The sequence below is a fragment of the Balaenoptera musculus genome, chromosome 11, assembly GCF_009873245.2.
Source record: "Balaenoptera musculus isolate JJ_BM4_2016_0621 chromosome 11, mBalMus1.pri.v3, whole genome shotgun sequence".
NCBI classification, from domain to species: domain Eukaryota; kingdom Metazoa; phylum Chordata; class Mammalia; order Artiodactyla; family Balaenopteridae; genus Balaenoptera; species Balaenoptera musculus.
This window is the reverse complement of record NC_045795.1, coordinates 25,478,950-25,500,589: the sequence shown is the minus strand read 5'-3', so window position 1 is coordinate 25,500,589 and position 21,640 is coordinate 25,478,950. Positions and strand designations below refer to the sequence as shown.

Sequence of the window (21,640 nt, the reverse complement as noted above, 5' to 3'; positions counted from 1 at the left end):
GGGGCTCCATTAGAATAGACTGAAAGGGGAGGCAGAGGGAGAGGCAGGGAGACCAGCTCTGTAATCATCAGTAGATGATGGAGGAGGTGACAGCCGTAGACTTGCTACAAAGCAGTCAGATGAAAGGTACAGACAACAGAATTTCCTGATGGGTCTGACATGGGATTCGGAAGATCAAGGATGCCTCCACGGCCTGAGCAACTGAAAAGCTGCCATCAACTCAGTTCAGGACTATGGTGGGGGGAAGAGGCGCTAGGGGAGAGCAGCAGTGGAGATCAGGAGTTCAACTCAGAACCTGTTAGACTTGAGATGCCATTTCGGTATCCAAGTGAAGAGGCCAGGAGGCAATGAAGTCTGGGAATCGAAAGTTCAGGAAACAGTTCTGGGCTGGAGATTACAATTCTGGAATCAAGAGCATGGATATATAGATATAGATATATAGATATAGATATATAGATATACTTCAAACATCTGAAAAGACCACTGGGAAAACTGACCCATAATTTTCCCACCTCCCACACTGAATTTTCAATCTCTCTGAACACTTTGCTGAACACAAGTTATCGAGTGCTGACTACTGCATGTGCCCCCTACCCTCCACTCCCTCTGCCACTTCCCTCCTTCGATTACCTCTCACCCATCTCCCCTCGGTTTCCCAGGGCACCCCACACCCAGCTACCAGACCAGTGTGACTAAAGCACGCCTGGGATCTGGCAGTAACTCCTTGAGGACTACTTGTCACCTGATGAATTAAAGGACAAAACGCTGAACCTGCCATCACAATCTCATCCTAGCCCATCTTTCCAAACCTACGACTCACTAGTCCCCTTCATATACACCATGCTCTTCACACTATTCCTGTGGGCTCTTGCCTCAGTGCCTTGTGCATCCTGGTTTCGCCACCAAAAATACCTTTCCTCTGCATCCTCACCTGCCTGAACCCTGCCCATCCTTCCTGGCATAATACAAATGCTACCTACTTACCTTCAGTTGACTGCCCCATCTGAAGGTAACCTTTCCCACCTCTGACCCTCCACTCTAGGGTAGGGGGAAGAGCATGGCATGGGCAACAGTTCCCAAAGTGAGGGCAGCAGGACGGATACCAGCCCCCAAAGAAATTCTGGGAATAAAGGGCTCTGTGGACAAACAAGTTCAGGTAATACTCCACACTACAGCCCTCTCCTAGAATTTTACATTATATATTCATATACTGAATGCTCTCAATAAACATATATATATATGTTTTATATATATATATTTAACCCAACTTTCATAAATGTATTTGAGTTTAGAACCCTTTTATCCCAGAATACTTATTAACTTTTTATGGAACTAGTGTTCCAAGGTTCTCACATAATACTTGGACCTAGAGACCAGAACTCTAGTCCTGATAAAGCAACTGGCAGTGTTGGTTCTTCCCAGACCCAGAAAAGGCAATTGTGTACCTAAGGTCCCCAGACTTCCCAACATCTATGGGACAACCATACATCCCAGGACTGGAGTTTCCTAGGCACTGACATTAGCCTAGTAGGTTTAGACACATGCCCCTCTGGTTCCTAAAGATTAATTGGCTTATTTCCTCCACAATGACTTATGGCTGCATGGGTTATGTTGCCAAGTTACAGCTGTGTCATTTATCAGGTCACCTCTCTTTATGGACCTCAGTTAACTCATCCCTTGCTGAGGCACTGGTCGGATGGTGTCCAACATTACATCCAACTGTGATGAACTGACTCTTCATGTCCTTCTTTGAACCTCACCTACCTCCATACACGACCTGTCTTCCCTACTGTCCCATAAACTGGGGTCTCTTTCCACATTTTTTTTTCTCTTTCATAGTAGAGGACCTTGAACATGATTGGAACTCAATAAATACATGCTGTATAAACATTTAAAGATGACAGACATTTAAGGCCCCCAAAAACCTCAAAATTAGTCTTTGAGATGATGGGAAATTCAATGAAATCTGAGAAGTGCAATGATCTGGTCAAAGCAGCAAGCACTACGGAGAAATGATCCTGTATCATTTTCTAGCACTGAGACTAGCAAATGAGCATGGACAAGAGCAACCAACATTGGACATTTACTGTGTGTGAGGTGCAGTTCACAGCGGCTCACATGCTAGAATCCTCATACCAACCCTACTTGGGGGGGGTGGGGTACCATTATTCTCCCCACTTTACAGATGAGAAAAGTGATGCACAGAGGGGCTAAGTTGCCTGAAGTCCCCCAGGGAGCAACTGATGTATTCCAGTCCCAGCAGTCCAGCTCAAAGCCCACCCCTAACCCCTGTGCTAGCTGCCTCTCCCTCCCTGTCACCGGCATTTGCTCAGATGTGCGCCCTAACAACCCAGCTTATTATTCCCCAGGTGGAAACTGAAGCCCGGAAAGCCTTAAAGAATGCTCAGTGTCCCACAGCTAGTCTTCAGCCCACAGCTCTCTTTCTACAATTCGATGCTAATTCAGCAGCCTCGCTCACTGCAGTAAACCTTTGAGACATCACTGCCAGCCAACTGCTGAGAAGGGGCACGGGCATGAAGAGGAGGCTGTGATTAGGGGACCATAGTGCTGCAGATAAAGAATTAAAGCTATCAGGACACTGAAAGGAAGAGGTGAATTTGGCAGGGGGGGACACAATGAAGGAAGAAGCAACAGCCCTGTGCAACAACCTGAAGGTTTGGGAAAGGGGTGTGAAAAGCCTGGGAGGTAATAGGATGGACAGGGAGACCCCGGGGGAGGGGGGGGGGATGGAAAGGCAGACAGGGAACAGCTTAGAACGGACAGAAAAATCACGTTATTTGTAACTGCATGTTTTTTCAGCACCAGCCTAAAAGTTATAGAAAAACAGGCCTCGCGAACCCAGGAGGTACAGTTTGGGATTGCAAAGGTTTCATCGGAGCAGCATTCATGTGAGGGTCTCCGATGGCGTGTGGCACTTAATAGGTGCTCAATAAACGTTTGTTCCAATAAAAGAGACAAAAGAGGGAGATCTGAGGATCGCTTTCATAAAGAGAAAGACACCTAAGGGAGTAGGTGCTCAATAAATATTATTTTTTATCTGTGTACCATGAGAAGCCTGGAGAGTTGTAAAAGATTATCTGATACATTTCCAAAGAGCCCTTTGCCTCTGATTTCAATTTTCGAAAACTCCCTGGAAGGCTGTGGAATCTCCCACAAGGGACTTTTAAGGACACATTCTTACAAAACCCACTTGGAGGGGTGGCTAAGATGATTTAAAAATGGATGGGTGAGGTAGGGAGGCTGGACCAGATGACCCCACAGACCTTTTCCCTATTCGGTCCTAATTTCCACGGCATCCCCTCAGAAGTAGAAGTTTCCACTCTGCTCTACTTGGCACAGAGATGAACGGGATGGACCAGGAGACACTGCCATCCCACCAACTGAGGATGGCTGAGTGATTTGGAAACCTTCCAGAAGGGCCTGGTTAAATTGTAGGCCATTTATTTCATGGAGAAATAAACCACTGAGAGCTTCTTTCAAACATGCTCACGGAAAGCAGGACAAAATGCTGAGATTATCTGTTCAGAATTTGCTTTAAAAGAGCCCAGGCAGCACTCATTTATTTTTGAGAAAATATATGATTAACCATAGTTAACTATGAATTCAGATGCTGTGCATTAGACCAGCTCCTCAAAGTTTGAGAGCATTTAATATTATATATCGCTGCCATTTGGGCTAAATTGTTTTTTTAATGTACACAATATTACAAATTTAATTTGAGCTGTTTGAATCAGTCTGTAAAAAAGATTTGATTATACCTGAGTGTTCTGGCCCCAGCTTTTCTGTATCTCAGTAATCTTGGCGGTAATTGGCTGATTAGGCGTCTCACACTCCATCTTTGCCTCAGTTTCCATGGTAATGGTACAGGAGCTATTATAGATGAGAACTTCATCTCTTTCCACTTTAGGGCTGAAATGAGAGGGGAGGTTAAATGGGGTGTCATCAATCTTAATGAAATGCAATTATTTTTACTCTTATTAATCATTGCAAGCCATTAGCTTGTGGCAACTACAGGCCACCATTTGTCAAATTTTGCAAATTTCTGTAATTTTGTTTCCATTCTTTTATTGTTTATTTGTTTTCCCTTTATCTGCACACCCTGCAATGAAAATGCACATGGTAAATATCTTTCACTGAGGCCTTTCTCTTTTCCAGCTCTATCAGGAACATTAGCAAAAGCTTCTCCAAACCCAACCAAAGAAGCAATGCACAGATAATACTTCCAGTTCCAAAAATGGAAGCAAATGTTGGGAAAAAAATTTTTTTTTCTTTTCCCCTTCCCTCTTCCTGTTCTTACACTCAGTGATGGGGGAGTGAATTGCCTGAATCCCCCCAGGGCAGATGGAGAAATTGGAAAACCCACACGACTGGCTAACTGGTCCCTAATTCCAACTGTGAAAAAATGAGCTCATTTAGGCTTTCAATTCCCTCTCCCCAGCTGATGGCAATGAGGCTCTGTTGCTAGCAGTGGAACATTAACTTAGTAAATTAATTAAACTTACTTAACCGCCCAGACTAAGGAGATTCGATATATGTGCCAGTTATACTACCAGCCACTTGCTTTAAAAGTCCTCTTGCTTTAAGGAGAGAAACCAGACTGGATTTAAAATGAAAAACTGCAGTGTAGCATTACTGAATGTCTAAAAATATGTGGTCCAGAGGAGAGGAGAGCATGGAGTTTGCAGGGTATGGCCCCCAACAGGTGTGATATTTACTCAAGAATAATCCTGGCTTTAGGCATTATTGCAACTAGCTCCAAGATTATTAGTTATAATAATGCATGATGTTTTACACTTTTTAACAGTTTCATATGTATGATCTCATTTCAGCCGGTAAATTAGGTAGAGGCATAAAAAATGTAACTGAAAGAGATCTGGGGATTTGCATAAAGTCAAACACAAAAATAAGGCAACTCCGAGATGAGAATCCAAGGGGTCCCATCTCCTAGAGCAGTACTCCCAAGTTTTGAGATGCTGATGGGACATCACCACGAAGTTGGCATATCCCACGGGAAGACAAGGATTGGTGATGAAAAGGGCAAAAGGTCACTGCTTGAGAAACTATAACTCATGTCCAACTAGAACATCTTTTTTCAAATCAATGTCGAAATGGTTTCTCCCACACTTTGCTAGAAATAATGAGCAGAATAACTATCACATCTACTTCATCTCGTCTTCATGCTAAAACATTCCCAGCTCCATATCCACCCAAGACATGACTTCCATACTCACTGTCTTCTAGACCTACTGTAGATTGTCAATATGTTAATATTGTGCAGCCCAGTTTGGCTGACCATTGAGGCTGTGGTCTCCCTTTATCGAAGCCCTCCCCACCATGGCACCTAATACTGTGTTCGTTTTGTAGCCCCTAAGCTTAAATTAAGATGGTGGTGAACTCAAAGTCTCAGAGCCACAATTACCTGAGGATTTCACCATGCTGCATTTGTTCAGCCGATTTTCTGAGAAGCATTATAATGCAGAAGTGAGGCTTGAAAGCCAACCAGCTAGATTCGAATCCCCAAGCAGATATTTACCATCCATCTGACATTGTTGAAGACATGACTCTCTAAGCTTTGTTTTCCACGTTTATAAAATGAAGTTACTAATCATAAAGACCCTCTTTTAAAGAGGTGTTTGGGGGATGGAGCAAAATGAAGCCTACAAAATGACCTGTCCAGAATCTGGTGCAAGGAAGTGTCCGATAAAGTCAGTTCTTGTTATAGTTTTAGGTGGTAGTGACATAGGTGGTATTATTGTTGAAATGTCAATGTGGGAATTTACACTCGTTGTTACGGGTCGTCTCACTGATGTGGACCCATTGCTCAAATACATTTTGAATCTGAGCCTGTAATGTAGCTACACATCCATTTAGCTGAGCCATCGTCCAGGGGTAGACAAAGCCACAGGATAAACACGGCATTTGCTCCTGGAGTGTCAGTTGCATGCAAAGATTCAGAAAAGCAAAGCAAAGTAATTTAACTTTCAAATTAAAATGTAATATTTAGATACCTATGGAAATATGATGAAGTAGAATGCAAAATTCACATGGACTTTTCAAATAAAACACCTGACTTCAACTTGATGCTGTGATAGGGTACCTTGGGCTTTGCAGCTAGAACCTTTCTTTTGCTACTGGGGGGCGGGGGGTAGGAGGGTTGCTAAAATAGTTTAAGAAGCTCTCCATCACCATTGCCATCATAAATCTCTTATAAAGCCATCAGAAAGGAAATGAAGTTGGTTTTCCACACCATCTCGTTCCCTGTGAATCGGTTCCCAGATTGCTACTCCCATTTCTGAAGGCTCACAAGCCATCTGATTAATAATTCATTCTGGAATTTTGTCAGGGATAATGTAAACTTAGTTGTCTGCCTTTCCAGAATTCCCTTTTTTTGCTTCTTAGGCAAGGGAAAGAATATTTGCCTGTCACCTCTCTCTGTTCTGTGCTCCTCTCTCATGTTCATTTCCAACTGTGGATCTTCACTCATATGAGCAGGTTTTTTATACTCACTATATGATGATCTAAGATACTGACTTGAACTCAAGGGAAGGAGTGACCTTTACAACCTTTCTTGATCATGGGCTTCCACCTCCTAACAAGACTTCTTCTGCCCTTTCTAGGTTCTTCATCAGCAAAGGTTAGGGTAAAATGAGGTAAGTCACCCTGCCCTCTTTTCATCTGCCTGTAGCAATGCCCACCAGTTCACAGTGGATTGTTCCATTTTGCTAGTGACTCCAGAAACACAGTATATATCACCTGCCATTGGAAGGTCACTCCAGCTGACCGAGTCCTGAAAAAATTAAACAAAGCCTGTTTCTTCAGCAAGTCCTCTAACAGCTGGTCCCCCAGTAGAAGACCCTGCTGATATCGGTCGATGCTGTAACAAGGGTCGCTGTGGCTTTCCAGGCCGTTCCTGGAGGAGACAGTCTGTTCCCTGCATTCGTAGGCACACGACAGAAGAAGCAGATGTCACAGTGGGGTCACTGATCGTCCCAGGAAAGACTAGTGACCATGGTATAGAAGGGTCCACCTCCTTCCCACCTCTGTGATGTCAGGCGTAGGCCTGGCCACCATGGCATCCCTGACTCTGCCTTGCATTGTCCTGTGTTTCCAGGCTGCTTCCCACCCTGTGTGCCCTGTTTCCCAATAAAAGAAGAAAGTGAAAACAAATCATGTTCTTTTTGCTCTGAAAGAGTTAAAATCCTTTTCTGCTGGCTTAGACTTTTTCACAACCTTTAGCTAATATTTCTTTTTTTTTTGGCCCAGATTATATGACTAGACATTTTTTTCATTAAAAAGCCATCATCAAGATGAGCAGAGACACCAGGATGTCAAAAATGGACTAACATTTGCAAAATTTCAAAGTTTCTTAATAATTACTATGTCATGTGTTCTTCCACAATCATCCCACAAATTAAGGAGCACAGTTGGCCAGATTTAACTATAGACATATATGTACATAGAGAAATACACAAATATAGATGATACGGATGTGCACGCACACACACATGCACACAAGTATTTATTTTGAGGGAATGCGATAAGAATATTTGGTCCAAATGGTGGCAGAGAGAGTTCTAGAACCTAAGTTTCCTGAGTCCCAATCTATTGCTCTTTCAGTCGGTCCAATCATATCCAAAAGTAAGCAGATATTCTCCTTGGATGCACTCTCTATGGTAGGCAGTAAAAACACATGCCGTCATTCTGTCTCCCTCACTTAGCCTGAAATTGCTTCCTATGTCTCAAGTCTCCTGGACCCACACAGCCCGGCCAAGGCTCTGTTACTGATGCCGATAGTACAGCATCATGCTGAGTACACTGTGAGTCAGAAGTCTTGGGTTCCAGTCCTGATACTGCCGGGGCTTCACTGTGTGACTTTAGAAAGATACTTAGTCTGTTCTCAGAATAGAATCCAAACTCCTTACTATGGCCTTTGAGGCCTTAATACCTCCCCAAGCTCTTCTCGAGCCACTTTTCCTCCTTCTTACTCTACTCCTGCCCTTCTGACCTCTGACAGTTCATGAAACTTGATGGGTCCTTTGCACTTGCTGCCCCCACTACCTGACTCTCCATAATGACACTTGTCCTTAGCTCAGCTTAAAAGGCACTCCTTCAGAGAAACCTCCTCTGAGCCGATCCAGTGATCCCACACCTGGGCATATATCTAGAGAAAACTATAATTCAAAAAGATACATGCACTCCAGGGGGGGTGGGGGTGGGGGTGGGATGAATTGGGAGATTGGGATTGACATGTATACACTAATATGTATAAAATGGATAACTAATAAGAACCTGCTGTATAAAAATATAAGTAAAATAAAATTCAAAAAAAATGTAAAAAAATATAAAAATAAATAAATGAGTATCTTTCCCTTGGGGGAAAAAAAAAAAAGATACATGCACTCCAGTGTTCATTGCAGCACTATTTACAATAGCCAAGACCTGGAAGCAACCTAAATGTCCATTGACAGATGAATGGATAAAGAAGATGTGAGACATATACACACACACACACACACACACACACACACACACACACACACACACACACAGTGGAATATTACCCAACCATAAAAAAGAATGAAATAATGCCATTTGTAGCAACATAGATGGACCTAGAGATTATCATACTAAGTGAAGTAAGCCCAATAGAGAAAGACAAATATCATTTCATATCACTACCTACTGTGTAGCACAGGGAACTATACTCAGTATCTTGTAATAATCTAAAAGGGAAAAGAATCTGAAAAAGAACATATATATATATATATATATGTATATATATATATATATGTATATATATATATATGTATATATATATATACATATATATATATATAATATATTTGTATAACTGAATCACTTTGCTGTACACCTGAAACTAATACAACATTGTAAATCAACTATACTGCAACTTAAAAAATAATAGTAACAAAAAATGAAATTAAAAAATTTTTAAAAAGCAGCCTCCATTGTTTTTTATCACTTTATAGCCCTTATCATAACATGTGATCATCTTGTTTATTGTCTGGCCTCCTCCTCTACTCTTAAGGACAGGGACTTTGCATCTCATTCACCATTGAGTCACCAGCTCCTGGTATAGTACCTGGAACATAATAAACACTTGATAACTACTGGATGGATGGATGGATGGATGGATGGACAAACTGGGCATATATTTGCCACAGATACAAATGCCTGTCTTTGCCAAATGACATCAAATCCATAGTGGTAGTGGCTGGCAGGGGGGTAAACCATTTAATGGAAATGGGTTCTTTGCAAAGATCCTGGAAAGTAGTTCTCTGGGTTCACAAGCACAATCTTAAGAGGAACCAAGGTAAGCCATTTAGCACATGATATTCCTAGCACCCCTTGTATAATTTATTTTGTGTTTTCTGGTTATTAAATTAGTACATGTTCACTGAAAAAATTACATAAAAACTCAATGAAGAAAACAAATATGATCAGTCCTCCAGCCCCCTAGGGTTAGGCACTATCAGCATTTTAGAATACATCCTTCTGGTGTTTTTCCCAATCACCTGTTGTGCGACACACGTACATGTACTATAAACACCATCAGGATTTCATTGATGCACTATTTTGTGACCTGTACCTTTCACTCCTCAGTATATTGTAAGCATTTCCTTCTTTGGTTAAATATTCTACACCATGGTTTTTCAAGGTTCTTAGTATATTATCACTTGGATTCATTCTTTATTACTAAACGCTTACTTCATTTCAACTGTTTTTGTTAATATATCTAAAGCTTTGAAGACTATAGTTCTTCATAAATGTTACATATTTCCAACTGTTTTCTTAAAATCCTGGAAGTAAAATTGCTGGATCAAAGTATGAAGAATTAATAAATGAAAAAGATATGAAGAAAACAATAGCAAAGATCAATAAAACTAAAAGCTGGTTCTTTGAGAAGATAAACAAAATTGATAAACCATTAGCCAGACGCATCAAGAAAAAAAAGGAGAAGACTCAAATCAATAGAATTAGAAATGAAAAAGGAGAAGTAACAACTAACACTGCAGAAATACAAAGGATTATGAGAGATTACTACAAGCAACTATATACCAATAAAATGGACAACCTGGAAGAAATGGACAAATTCTTAGAAAGGCACAACCTTCGGAGACTGAACCAGGAAGAAATAGAAAATATAAACGGACCAATCACAAGCACTGAAATTAAGACTATGATTAAAAATCTTCCAACAAACAAAAGCCCAGGACCAGATGGCTTCACAGGAGAATTCTATCAAACATTTAGAGAAGAGTTAACACCCATCCTTCTCAAAATCTTCCAAAATATAGCAGAGGGAGGAACACCACCAAACTCATTCAATGAGGCCACCATCACCCTGATACCAAAACCAGACAAAGATGTCACAGAGAAAGAAAACTACAGGCCAATATCACTGATGAACATAGATGCAAAAATCCTCAACAAAATACCAGCAAACAGAATACCACAGCACATTAAAAGGATCATACACCATGATCAAGTAGGGTTTATCCCAGGGATGCAAGGATTCTTCAATATACGCAAATCAATCAATGTGATAAACCATATTAACAAATTGAAGGAGAAAAACTATATGATCATCTCAATAGATGCAGAAAAACTTTTGACAAAATTCAACACACATTTATGATAAAAACCCTCTAGAAAGTAGGCGTAGAGGGAACTTACCTCAACATAATAAAGACCACATATGACAAACACACAGCCAACATCAATCTCAATGGTGAAAAACTGAAACCATTTCCACTAAGATCAGGAACAAGACAAGGTTGTCCACTCTCACCACTATTATTCAACATAGTTTTGGAAGTTTTAGCCACAGCAATCAGAGACGAAAAGAAATAGAAGGAATCCAAATCAGAAAAGAAGAAGTAAAACTGTCACTGTTTGCAGATGACATGATACTATACATAGAGAATCCTAAAGATGCTACCAGAAAACTCCTAGAGCTAATCAATGAATCTGGTAAAGTATCAGGATACAAAATTAACGCACAGAAATCTCTTGCATTCCTATACACCAATGATGAAAAATCTGAAAGAGAAATTAAGGAAACGCTCCCATTTACCATTGCAACAAAAAGAATAAAATACCTAGGAATAAACCTACTTAAGGAGACAAAAGATCTGTATGCAGAAAACTATAAGACACTGATGAAAGAAAGTAAAGATGATAAAAACAGATGGAGAGATATACCATGTTCTTGGATTGGAAGAATCAACATTGTGAAAATGACTATACTTCGCAAGCAATCTACAGATTCAATGTAATCCCTATCAAACTACAATGGCATTTTTCACAGAACTAGAGCAAAAAATTGCACAATTTGTATGGAATAGCCAAAGCAATCTTGAGAAAGAAAACCAGAGCTGGAAGAATCAGGCTCCCTGACCAGACCATACTACAAAGCTACAGTAATCAAGACAGTATGGTACTGGCACAAAAACAGAAATATAGATCAATGGAACAGGATAGAAAGCCCAGAGATAAACCCATGCACCTATGGTCACCTTATCTTTGATAAAGGAGGCAAGAATATACAATGCAGAAAAGACAGCCCCTTCAGTAAGTGGTGCTGGGAAAACTGGACGGCTACATGTAAAAGAATGAAATTAGAACACTCCCTAATACCCTACACAAATATAAACTCAAAATGGATTAAAGACCTAAGTGTAAGGTCAGACACTATAAAACTCTTAGAGGAAAACATAGGCAGAACACTCTATGACATAAATCACAGCAAGATCCTCTTTGACCCACCTCCTAGAGAAATGGAAATAAAAACAAAAATAAACAAATAGGACCTAATGAAACTTAAAAGCTTTTGCACAGCAAAGAAAACCATAAACAAGACGAAAAGACAACCCTCAGAATGGGAGAAAATATGTGCCAACGAAGCAACTGACAAAGGATTAATCTCCAAAATATACAAGCAGCTCATGCAGCTCAATATCAAAAAACACACAACCCAAACAAAAATGGGAAGGAGACCTAAATAGACATTTCTCCAAAGAAGATATACAGATTGCCAACAAACACATGAAAGGATGCTCAGCATCACTAATCATTAGAGAAATGCAAATCAAAACTACAATGAGGTATCACCTCACACCGGTCAGAATGGCCATCATCAAAAAATCTACAAACAAGAAATGCTGGAAAGAGTGTGCAGAAAAGGAAACCGTCTTGCACTGTTGGTGGGAATGTAAATTGATACAGCCACTATGGAGAACAGTAGGGAGGTTCCTTAAAAAACTAAAAATAGAACTACCAAATGACCCAGCAATCCCCCTACTGGGCATACACCCTGAGAAAACCATAATTCAAAAAGAGTCCTGTACCACAATGTTCATTGAAGCACTATTTACAACAGCTAGGACATGGAAGCAACCTAAGTGTCCACTGACAGATGAATGGATAAAGAAGATATGGCACATATATACAATGGAATATTACTCAGCCATAAAAAGAAACAAAATTGAGTTATTTGTAGTGAGGTGGATGGACCTAGAGTCTGTCATACAGAGCAAAGTAAGTCAGAAAGAGAAACCAAATACCATATGCTAACACATATATATGGAATCTAAAAAAAAACAAAACAAATGGTTCTGAAGAACCTAGGGGCAGGACAGGAATAAAGACGCAGATGTGGAGAATGGACTTGAGGACACAGGGAGGGGGAAGGGTAAGCTGGGACAAAGTGAGAGAGTGGCATGGACTTATATATACGACCAAATGTAAAATAGATAGCTAGTGGGAAGTAGCCACATAGCACAGGGAGATCAGTTCGGTGCTTTGCGACCACCTAGAGTGGTGGGATAGGGAGGGTGGGAGGAGATGCAAGAGGGAGGAGATATGGGGATATATGTATATGTATAGCTGATTCATTTTGTTATAAAGCAGAAACTAACACACCATTGTAAAGCAATTATACTCCAATAAAGATGTTAAAAAGTAAATAAATAAACAAACAAACACGGGCTGCCTTAGGACATCAGAAATTCCGACTGCCATGGAAAGGGCTGGTTCTCGCTTTTCCTCTGGGTAGTTGGTCTTGTTTAGTTTTATTTTTTAATGGGGAAGGAGGCCTTCATTAAATAATCGGATGTAACCACTCTATCTAGATAAGAAATAAAGAAGGACGCAGGGCCACATTCAGCACTGAAATATCACACTTCACAGAAAGGGAGCTGCTTGCAGAAATGAAGGTCATCTAGAGCAACCTACAGGGCCACACTTTTTTTAAAATGTGTTTAGAAAAGGGGATTTTTACCTGGAAAGTTGTGGTATTTATTTGTTTGTTTTTTAAGTTCAAAAACTTATAAGCTTATGGCTTCTAAATCCTAGATCTACAGTCCTTCGGCCCATGCATCCCCCTTTCTTCTGAATAAACATTGTACAATCTGCTGGATTTCTCTATGACTTTTTCTCATACTTGTGAATCTGTTTGGAAAGAAAAGAAAAAGGAAACGGGAAAAGAGCCTTCTGTTTTTCATAATGTCTAATCTTTTTCCCCCATTGGCATTCACCAGATGTTGCTTTGGATCAGAAGATAAATATTAAAATCTAAGCAAGAACAAAGCAGGCTGTTTACTGGGCAGATTTTTCAGATGTTCTCTTGAACACTTGAAAAGACAGGAGACTCTTTGATATGCAGGCTGGCTGGAATCCACAATGGAACAGTCCCTCCAACAAGAGGGTTGGCCCCAGGGCCATGTCCACACAGCCTGCAGTTCCTGAGAATTCCATTAATTCACTGGCTGTGCATTCGTGGGGAAGGTCAGGGAGGGAGAGGACTGGGTTACCTGATGAAGAGGCCTGAGAAAGACGGAAAGACGAACTCTGTCCAACGATCTTGTGCACAGATGCATCGGGAACTCTCTTCACAGGTGTAGAAATAAGGCCATGATTCAGGCAGGCTCTCTGTCCCCACAGCGACAGTCAAATCGCACTGCACGTAGCTGCAGCCAGAGGTCTCACAGTTCTCCTCCGCAGGCCTCAGGCCACACAGGAAAGCCAAGGACACTGCATGAAATGGTCAACGTTGGGTTAGGTAATAACCACAGAAAGAACTAAAGGCCTTACTTTGTTACATCAACCAAGCCCATGTGTTTTCCCTTGACCAATAGGAAAATAAACTTATTCATTTACTCTTCTTAAAAGTGTATTATGTATACATAATTCATACAGAAGATACAAATCATGTTTTTGTAAAATATGAATCATCTAGTCAGAAAACTCATGTGAATGTACCATAAATTCAGCCAACATAAGCCAACACCGTCAAGATGCTCTCCAGTCTATGTGCTCCTGGCCAAGTCTACCCACTTCCTCCTCATTCTCAGAAACAAACACTTGCATTTTTTCAATAGTTTTCTCACGTGGGTTTGTATCCTAAACAGGAGATTGTTGAATTTTACTTCTTGTTGAACTTTAGAAAATAGACTACATGGCATAATATCCTTAGACCTGCTTTCTTCACTCGATATTATGTTTCCAAGATTTAGCCCTATTATTGCATGTAACTGTTGTTCAAACATTTTCACTGCTGTTCAACACTGCATTCCATGAAAGTACTACAATATATTTACCTATTCTGTCACCAATGGACTTTTGGGTAATTCCCAGGTTTTGCTACTACAAACATGTAAGGAATTTTCTCTAGGGTATATGCCTCTAAGAAAATTGTCTACTCATAGGGTAGGTGCAAGTTCAACCTTACAAGACAGTGCCATGTTGTATCCAAAGTGGTTGTGTCATTTCACGTTCCTACCACCTATATTTATAACTTCCCAGTAACCCACATAATTGTCAGCACTTGGGATTATCAGACTCTTAATTTTGGCCAGTCCAGTGAGTATACAACAGCATCTCACTGTGGCCTTAATTTGAATTTTCATCATTACTTTCTAGGTTGAGCAAGTTTTTATATGTTTAGTAATAACATATTTTCCCTTCTATGAAATTCCCATTTCTGTCATTTGCCTTTTTATCTATTGGAATGCTTATCTTTTCCTTATTGATTTGTGAGTTTTATATTCTGGGTACTAATCCTACAGAGGTTATATGCTTACTAATACCTTCTCCAGATTTGTGGCTAGACTTTTCATTCTCTTTATGGGATCTCTTGATTAACAGAAGTTCTTGATTCTCATAGAGTTATGACTATTAACATTTCATAAAGAAGAATAGCAATGATTTGAAGCCCTCTGACCCTGAGAACACTTCTTTCCAGGTCATGAGACACGATGTAAAAAGCATCACCAAGCCAGACTGGCAATAACCTTTAACAGGAGGATGAACAAATCTCTACATGAGATGGTTTGGGAGCATCTCTGCCTGAAAACCTTAATAAAATAGAAAAGAAAAATTTTCTCTAGCCTTCTACCTCTGCAGCTAGCTTGTTCATGCAGGTACGTAACACATTTTATCAAGGGCTATGAGCTTGAAGCTAAGAGGCCTGCCTACATCACAGGGCTGCATGCAGCAAGGGATAAGACAAGTACATGAGAGGGTTTGCCGTTATTCAATCACACCCAAATAGTATTATTATTGCTGGTATATTCCAAAGCACCCAACACATAGTAGGTTCTGTGACTATGTTCCCAAAGAATTACAGCAATTACAATGTCTGGAAAGTAAGAGTCTTGTATGGATAGAGGAAACATGAGAACTTTCCAGTTAGTAAGCCCTGGGGCAAATAAAAACAGGCTTAACACCTATAAAATAATGAACTCATTATGGGTGATTAGGTGGATGCAAATTGATAAGGTGGATTATGAAAAGTGCCCAGCGTTGGGGATCAGAATCCATGGATTTTACTCAAGGTTCTGCCACAAAATAGCTGTGCGACCTTAATCACTTTAGCTTTTCATGCCTCATGGAAAAGTCAAAGTTTCCATGAAGAAGTCATGTGGCATAACTCAAGATATAAATGCAGGAAACCAAAAGATCAAAGATCTTGCTGATTTAAAACAAATACAGAGTATTAGACTGACAAGATGCTTTAGCAACCTATCATATGAAAAAAGAAAATTCTTCTTTTGTTAGAAGTACAATTTGGGGGAAAAGTAAAGATGAATGACCCCAAAAGCAGCAACAGGACTTTTTTAGAGCTCTACATTTCTTAACTTTTATTGAAGTATAGTTGATTTACAATATTATGTTAGTTTCAGGTGTACAGCATAGTGATTGCATATTTTTACAGATTATACTCAAGAAGCTCAGAAGAGAAATACTAAAATGTTTACTTGCTGTAAAGTTTCTGATACAGCAGGTCCCAAGGACTCGCACTGCTAACAAACTCCCAGGTGCTGCTACGGTTGCTGCTCCAGTAATAATATTTTTTTCAGTAATTCTCAACAATAATATCATTGAGAAGCACTGTGTTAGAAGGACTGAAATTATTCAGCTTTCCCAAGGGCTGCCAGCTGATTAAGGTTGAACAAAGTAGAGTGGGGAGCATTAGTTAGGTAAAAGGATAGATTTCTCTGAGAAAGGCAACTGTGAAACACTTGTATGGGTCGCTGCTGTGAAAGTGTCTGCTAAAAAATCTTTTAAAATATAACAGATTCTTAACTAAATTGGTTCTGTGCAATCCTATCTGAAAGTAGGGGAATTATTTAGTAGTTTTTAGTAATTTATGAGATACACCCCTTTGACAATTTGATGTACACTGTAGACCTACTTTCTACAAAAAAAAAAATACACAATCATATTCCCAAAATGTCTTATCCAATTTCAGGGATACATAGAATCCCCAACTCCCATCCTGGATCTTAAGTAAGAAACCAGTGGAGTGACAAAGGATTAATCACCAAAATACACAAGCAGCTCATGCAGCTCAATATCAAAAAAACAAACAACCCAATCCAAAAATGGGCAGAAGACCTAAATAGACATTTCTCCAAAGAAGATATACAGATTGCCAACAAACACATGAAAGGATGCTCAACATCACTAATCATTAGAGAAATGCAAATCAAAACTACAATGAGGTATCACCTCATACCAGTCAGAATGGCCATCATCAAATAATCTACAAACAATAAATGCTGGAGAGGGCACGGAGAAAAGGGAACCCTCTTGCACTGTTGGTGGGAATGTAAATTGATACAGCCACTATGGAGAACAGTATGGAGGTTCCTTAAAAAACTAAAAATAGAACTACCATATGAGCCAGCAATCCCACTACTGGGCATATACCCTGAAAAAAACCATAATTCAAAAAGAGTCATGTACCACAATGTTCATTGCAGCACTATTTACAATAGCCAGGACATGGAAGCAACCTAAGTGTCCATCATCAGATGAATGGATAAAGAAGATGTGGCACATATATACAATGGAATATTACTCAGCCATAAAAAGAAATGAAATGGAGGTATTTGTAATGAGGTGGATGGAGTTAGAGTCTGTCATACAGAGTGAAGTAAGTCAGAAAGAGAAAAACAAATACCATATGCTAACACATATATATGGAATCTAAAAAAAAAAATGGTTCTGACAAACCTAGAGCCAGGACAGGAATAAAGACACAGACATAGAGAATGGACTTGAGGACACGGGGAGGGGGAAGTATAAGCTGGGACAAAGTGAGAGAGTGACATGGACATATATACACTACCAAATGTAAAACAGATAGCTAGTGGGAAGCAGCTGCATAGCACAGGGAGATCAGCTCGGTGCTTTGTGACCACCTAGAGGGGTGGGATAGGGAGAGTGGGAGGGAGACGCAAGAGGGAGGGAGGGGTATGGGTATGTGTATATGGCTGATTCACTTTGTTGTGCAGCGGAAGCTAACACAACGTTGTAGTGCAATTATACTCCAATAACGATGTTAAAAAAAAAAAAAAAAGAAACCAGTGGAGTTGGATTCCACCAGTTCCTCTCCATCTTTATAGACACTGTACTTAAAAGTCTTTTAAAAGACTTTTTTTAATTTGAATTTTATTTCATTTATTTTTTTATACAGCAGGTTCTTATTAGTTATCTATTTTATACATATTAGTGTATATATGTCAGTCCCAATCTCCCAATTCTTTTTTAATGAAAGAGGAAAATAAATTATCCATTTCCCTAAATGAGCGGTCCTTGCACAATCAATGAGTGTTTGCTGACACCTAGTGACAATGGTAAAAGTTACAGCGCCTCACTCATGTTTTCCTCTTCTAAAAATCAAGGAATTTTGAGAATTCTTTTTCTAAATTTAATCAGATCTTTTAAAATATAATAATTTATTTTATTCCTCTCCTATGGGCTATAAAACTCCCAATAACACAATTTACCTGACCCTGAAACTTCATTGGTTTTTAGTTTGTACTTCTGGTTGAAACTAGATGTCTTGAAATAATAGCAAGGAGTTGATTAATTTAAATAGTGTATATGTGAAAGCCCCCCACCCCCTCCAAAAAAACTGTAGCAGTATTTGTTAAATATTAGGACCTAGAAATGGGGAGTCGGTTTTATGTTTCCACCATTTCCCAATTCCCGTATTTATTCTTTCATCAAGCAATAATTTTGCACGTCCCCTAAGCCAGGACAGTTCTATGCACAGGAGTTAGAACAGAGAAAGAAACAGACAAATTAACTTCAATTTTCTACCATATCCTATATTTCCTATTGTGGAATCTTAAGTAGAATAGATTTCTCGTCTGTGATGTTCTGCTCATATACATGATGGTAATAGGACACTCAATTTCTAGTATTTTAAGCAAGGATTCTTTCTCCTCTCCCCTCCTTTCCTCCTCCTCTCCTTCCTCCCAATCCCCACCACCACCACAACTCCTCCTCCTCCTTCTGGTCTAAGACAATCCAATGTAAACTGCCATCACAATAGTATTATCCATCATGGAATTTTTGTCCAAGCTCAGAAGTGATGCTTTTATCACTGTAAATCTTTCACCAACATTCAAGTTGCAGACACAGAAATTAGGAATATAACTTAAAGCGTTTTACAGAAAACATGAGTAGAAATGATTTTTAAATGCACAGGTATAAGATCTATGATTATGCAAACCAAATAACCACCTGGCTTAGCTGCCCCTGTAGTGATAATAGTGATTTCATCCCTGAGACTTTTTTTTCTGAAGCTCAGTGGGTAATAAGCATGTGTTGTGAGCCCCATCACAGAAATATCAAAACTTTGCACCTTCTATTCTAAACCCTCCACCCCACACAGACATGGCTTCCCGTGCCACAATTTACGTGATGGCTACAAAGCTTAAAGCAGTGAGAGATCATGGTGTTTTACTGAGTAAGGGCTCAGGTAATTATCTGGACTTTACAGAATAAAAGGATAATGTTAATGTTGGCCTTTTTTTCCTATAATAAGATTCAAGACCTGAGCACACTAATATGCAAGAGCTCTCCAGCAGAATGGTCTAATCCCCTCACTAGGACCTCCAGAAGGCAGACATTTTCAGCAGCCCCACCTCAGAACAAGACAAGATTGTTTTCTCCACGATGCCTAGGCTGTCACTGAAACTAGTATTCACCACTCAGAACTACTTTCTCCATCTTCATATGATGGCCGTCAAGAACATAGGTGATAAATGTTTTGTTGTCATTAATATGACAAAAGCTATTATGACTCATCTTAACAGGTGGTCCCCAATTCTAACTACCATCTTAGATGGGGATCAGCGAATTTTTTTTCCCCAGGAACACATAGAAAAATTTAGAGTCAATACAGCATTAATTATCCAAAAAATGGAGTTAACCAAAGTATGTCCTTTTCATATACACTGTTTAAAAAACGAATATGGCATTTTTCCTGACCATCCAGGGGCAGAACCAAGCAGCTGAAGGCAGACACTGTCGCGTTAGCCAGGACCTGGCAGGGAGCACCACACACGGCAGCTGAGATGTTCTCGGGAGAAAATCCTGCTCCAAACACATGCACAAGCCTTCCACCCAGGCAGCCTTTAAAGACAAAATGACGAGTTCACCATCACAGAGGCAAATCTTTCTTTACTCAGAATTCAAACCCATGCTTTCCTGCTCCCCTTCGTTCTTTCTATGCCCTCCTGAGTCCACACACTGGCCTTAGATTCCCTGTTTTCTCAGTTTCTTCTCACTAAGCTCTGGCCTCCAAAGTGTGGAGCCCTTATTCTGTCAAACCCCAATAATTCAACAACCTATAAAACGTGTAAAAATTCTTATGTAGAAAAATAATGTGTATTTATAGTTCTTAAACTTTTTATACAGAAGAGTATAAAGTGAAAGAAAAACTTCCCCTAACTACTTATCTCACTCCCCAGAAGTAGCCATGTATAGAATTTCTTGTGAATTCTTCTTGAATTTTCTAAGCATATAGGTTTTTTTATACAAAGGGATCATTCTATACATAATATTCTACAACTTTTTTAAAAAATTAGAAGTGTAGCATAAACATTTTTCCAAGTCTATATATACAGATCTAGCTCATCATTTTAATAGCCACTTAGAATTCCATCATATGATTATGCCATAATTTATTGAGCAGTCTTCCTATTGATTGATAGTTCCATAATTTCTCCTCTTTTGCTGCAATTAAGGATGGTGCAATGAACTATATACACTTATATGAGTAAAACTGGTGCAACTTCTTAGAAGTGGAATTGCTAGGTCAAAGGAAAAGTAAAGTTTTAATTTTGACGAATACTGCCAAATTTCTTTCCAAAATAATGTTGCCCCAGTTTATACTCCTACCTGCTGTGTAGGAAGAGTGACTGTCTGATGGGTAAAATCATGTCAGTTCTTAACAGACAGCATGTTTTGCTTCAGTCTGAAAATCAATAAAGGAAAATGTCAGCTGAAGTCTCAGCTGTGCAGAGATCTGTAGTCCACACTGAGATAGAGGTCTAGTTTCTCCTGCCTTCAAGGTCAAATCTAGGTGGTACTTACACAGCTACCTGACAAACTTTTTGCTTGGGTGCATTCTTACCCCTCCTCTCTCAACATAAAAGTCATGGATTCTGAGAGAGTTGAAAGGGGAAGAAGGGAGCATCCAGCCCCAGACCCTTTATCAAATAAGAAAGCTGAGGCTTAAAAAAGTTACCCAGCTAAGATAGTGACAGACTCAGGACCAAACCCCAATCCCCATAGCATCCCGCCCAGCTGAGGCCAGACATATTTGTTCCAAGAAATGGCTTGGTTCATACTTCATCAGTCTAAGATCCTGCTCCCATAATTACTTCTAAACTTTCTGCATCACAATCACATTTGAGCTCTCTCAAGTGTAGTAAGACATTAAGGGGACAGAAACCCAAACCATCATTGGAAGAAAAGCCAAGGCAAATACCAATACATCTAAAAGGAGAAAAAGTTCAACCAATGCAATCGTACTGTGCAATTGGCTTATTATTGGTGGAGTATGAATTTGTCTGTGAAATAGCACAAAATGATAAAAATTAATCATATTTAATAAGTTTAAAACAATTCAAATTGGCAGATAGGTTTAAAAATAAATGAAGGCATTTATGCTCTACTTAAATGATCAAATTATGAGCTCTTACAAATGGTATTACTTAATTTAAAGCACAAATTAAAGCGGGTTAATGTATCAAATTAAAATACAATCAAACACTTAGAGAATATGCGCAATCTC

General features: G+C 39.6%; 1 protein-coding gene across 1 annotated transcript in view; it reads right to left on the bottom strand.

Annotated features, from left to right (window-relative positions):
* Positions 1-21,640, bottom strand: part of PKHD1 (PKHD1 ciliary IPT domain containing fibrocystin/polyductin) — a 432,943-nt gene that overhangs the window by 337,978 nt on the left and 73,325 nt on the right. Inside the window, 3 exon segments of the mRNA XM_036869192.1 lie at positions 3,780-3,930; positions 13,857-14,076; positions 19,831-19,974. Coding sequence (XP_036725087.1) covers positions 3,780-3,930; positions 13,857-14,076; positions 19,831-19,974 — 515 coding nt within the window.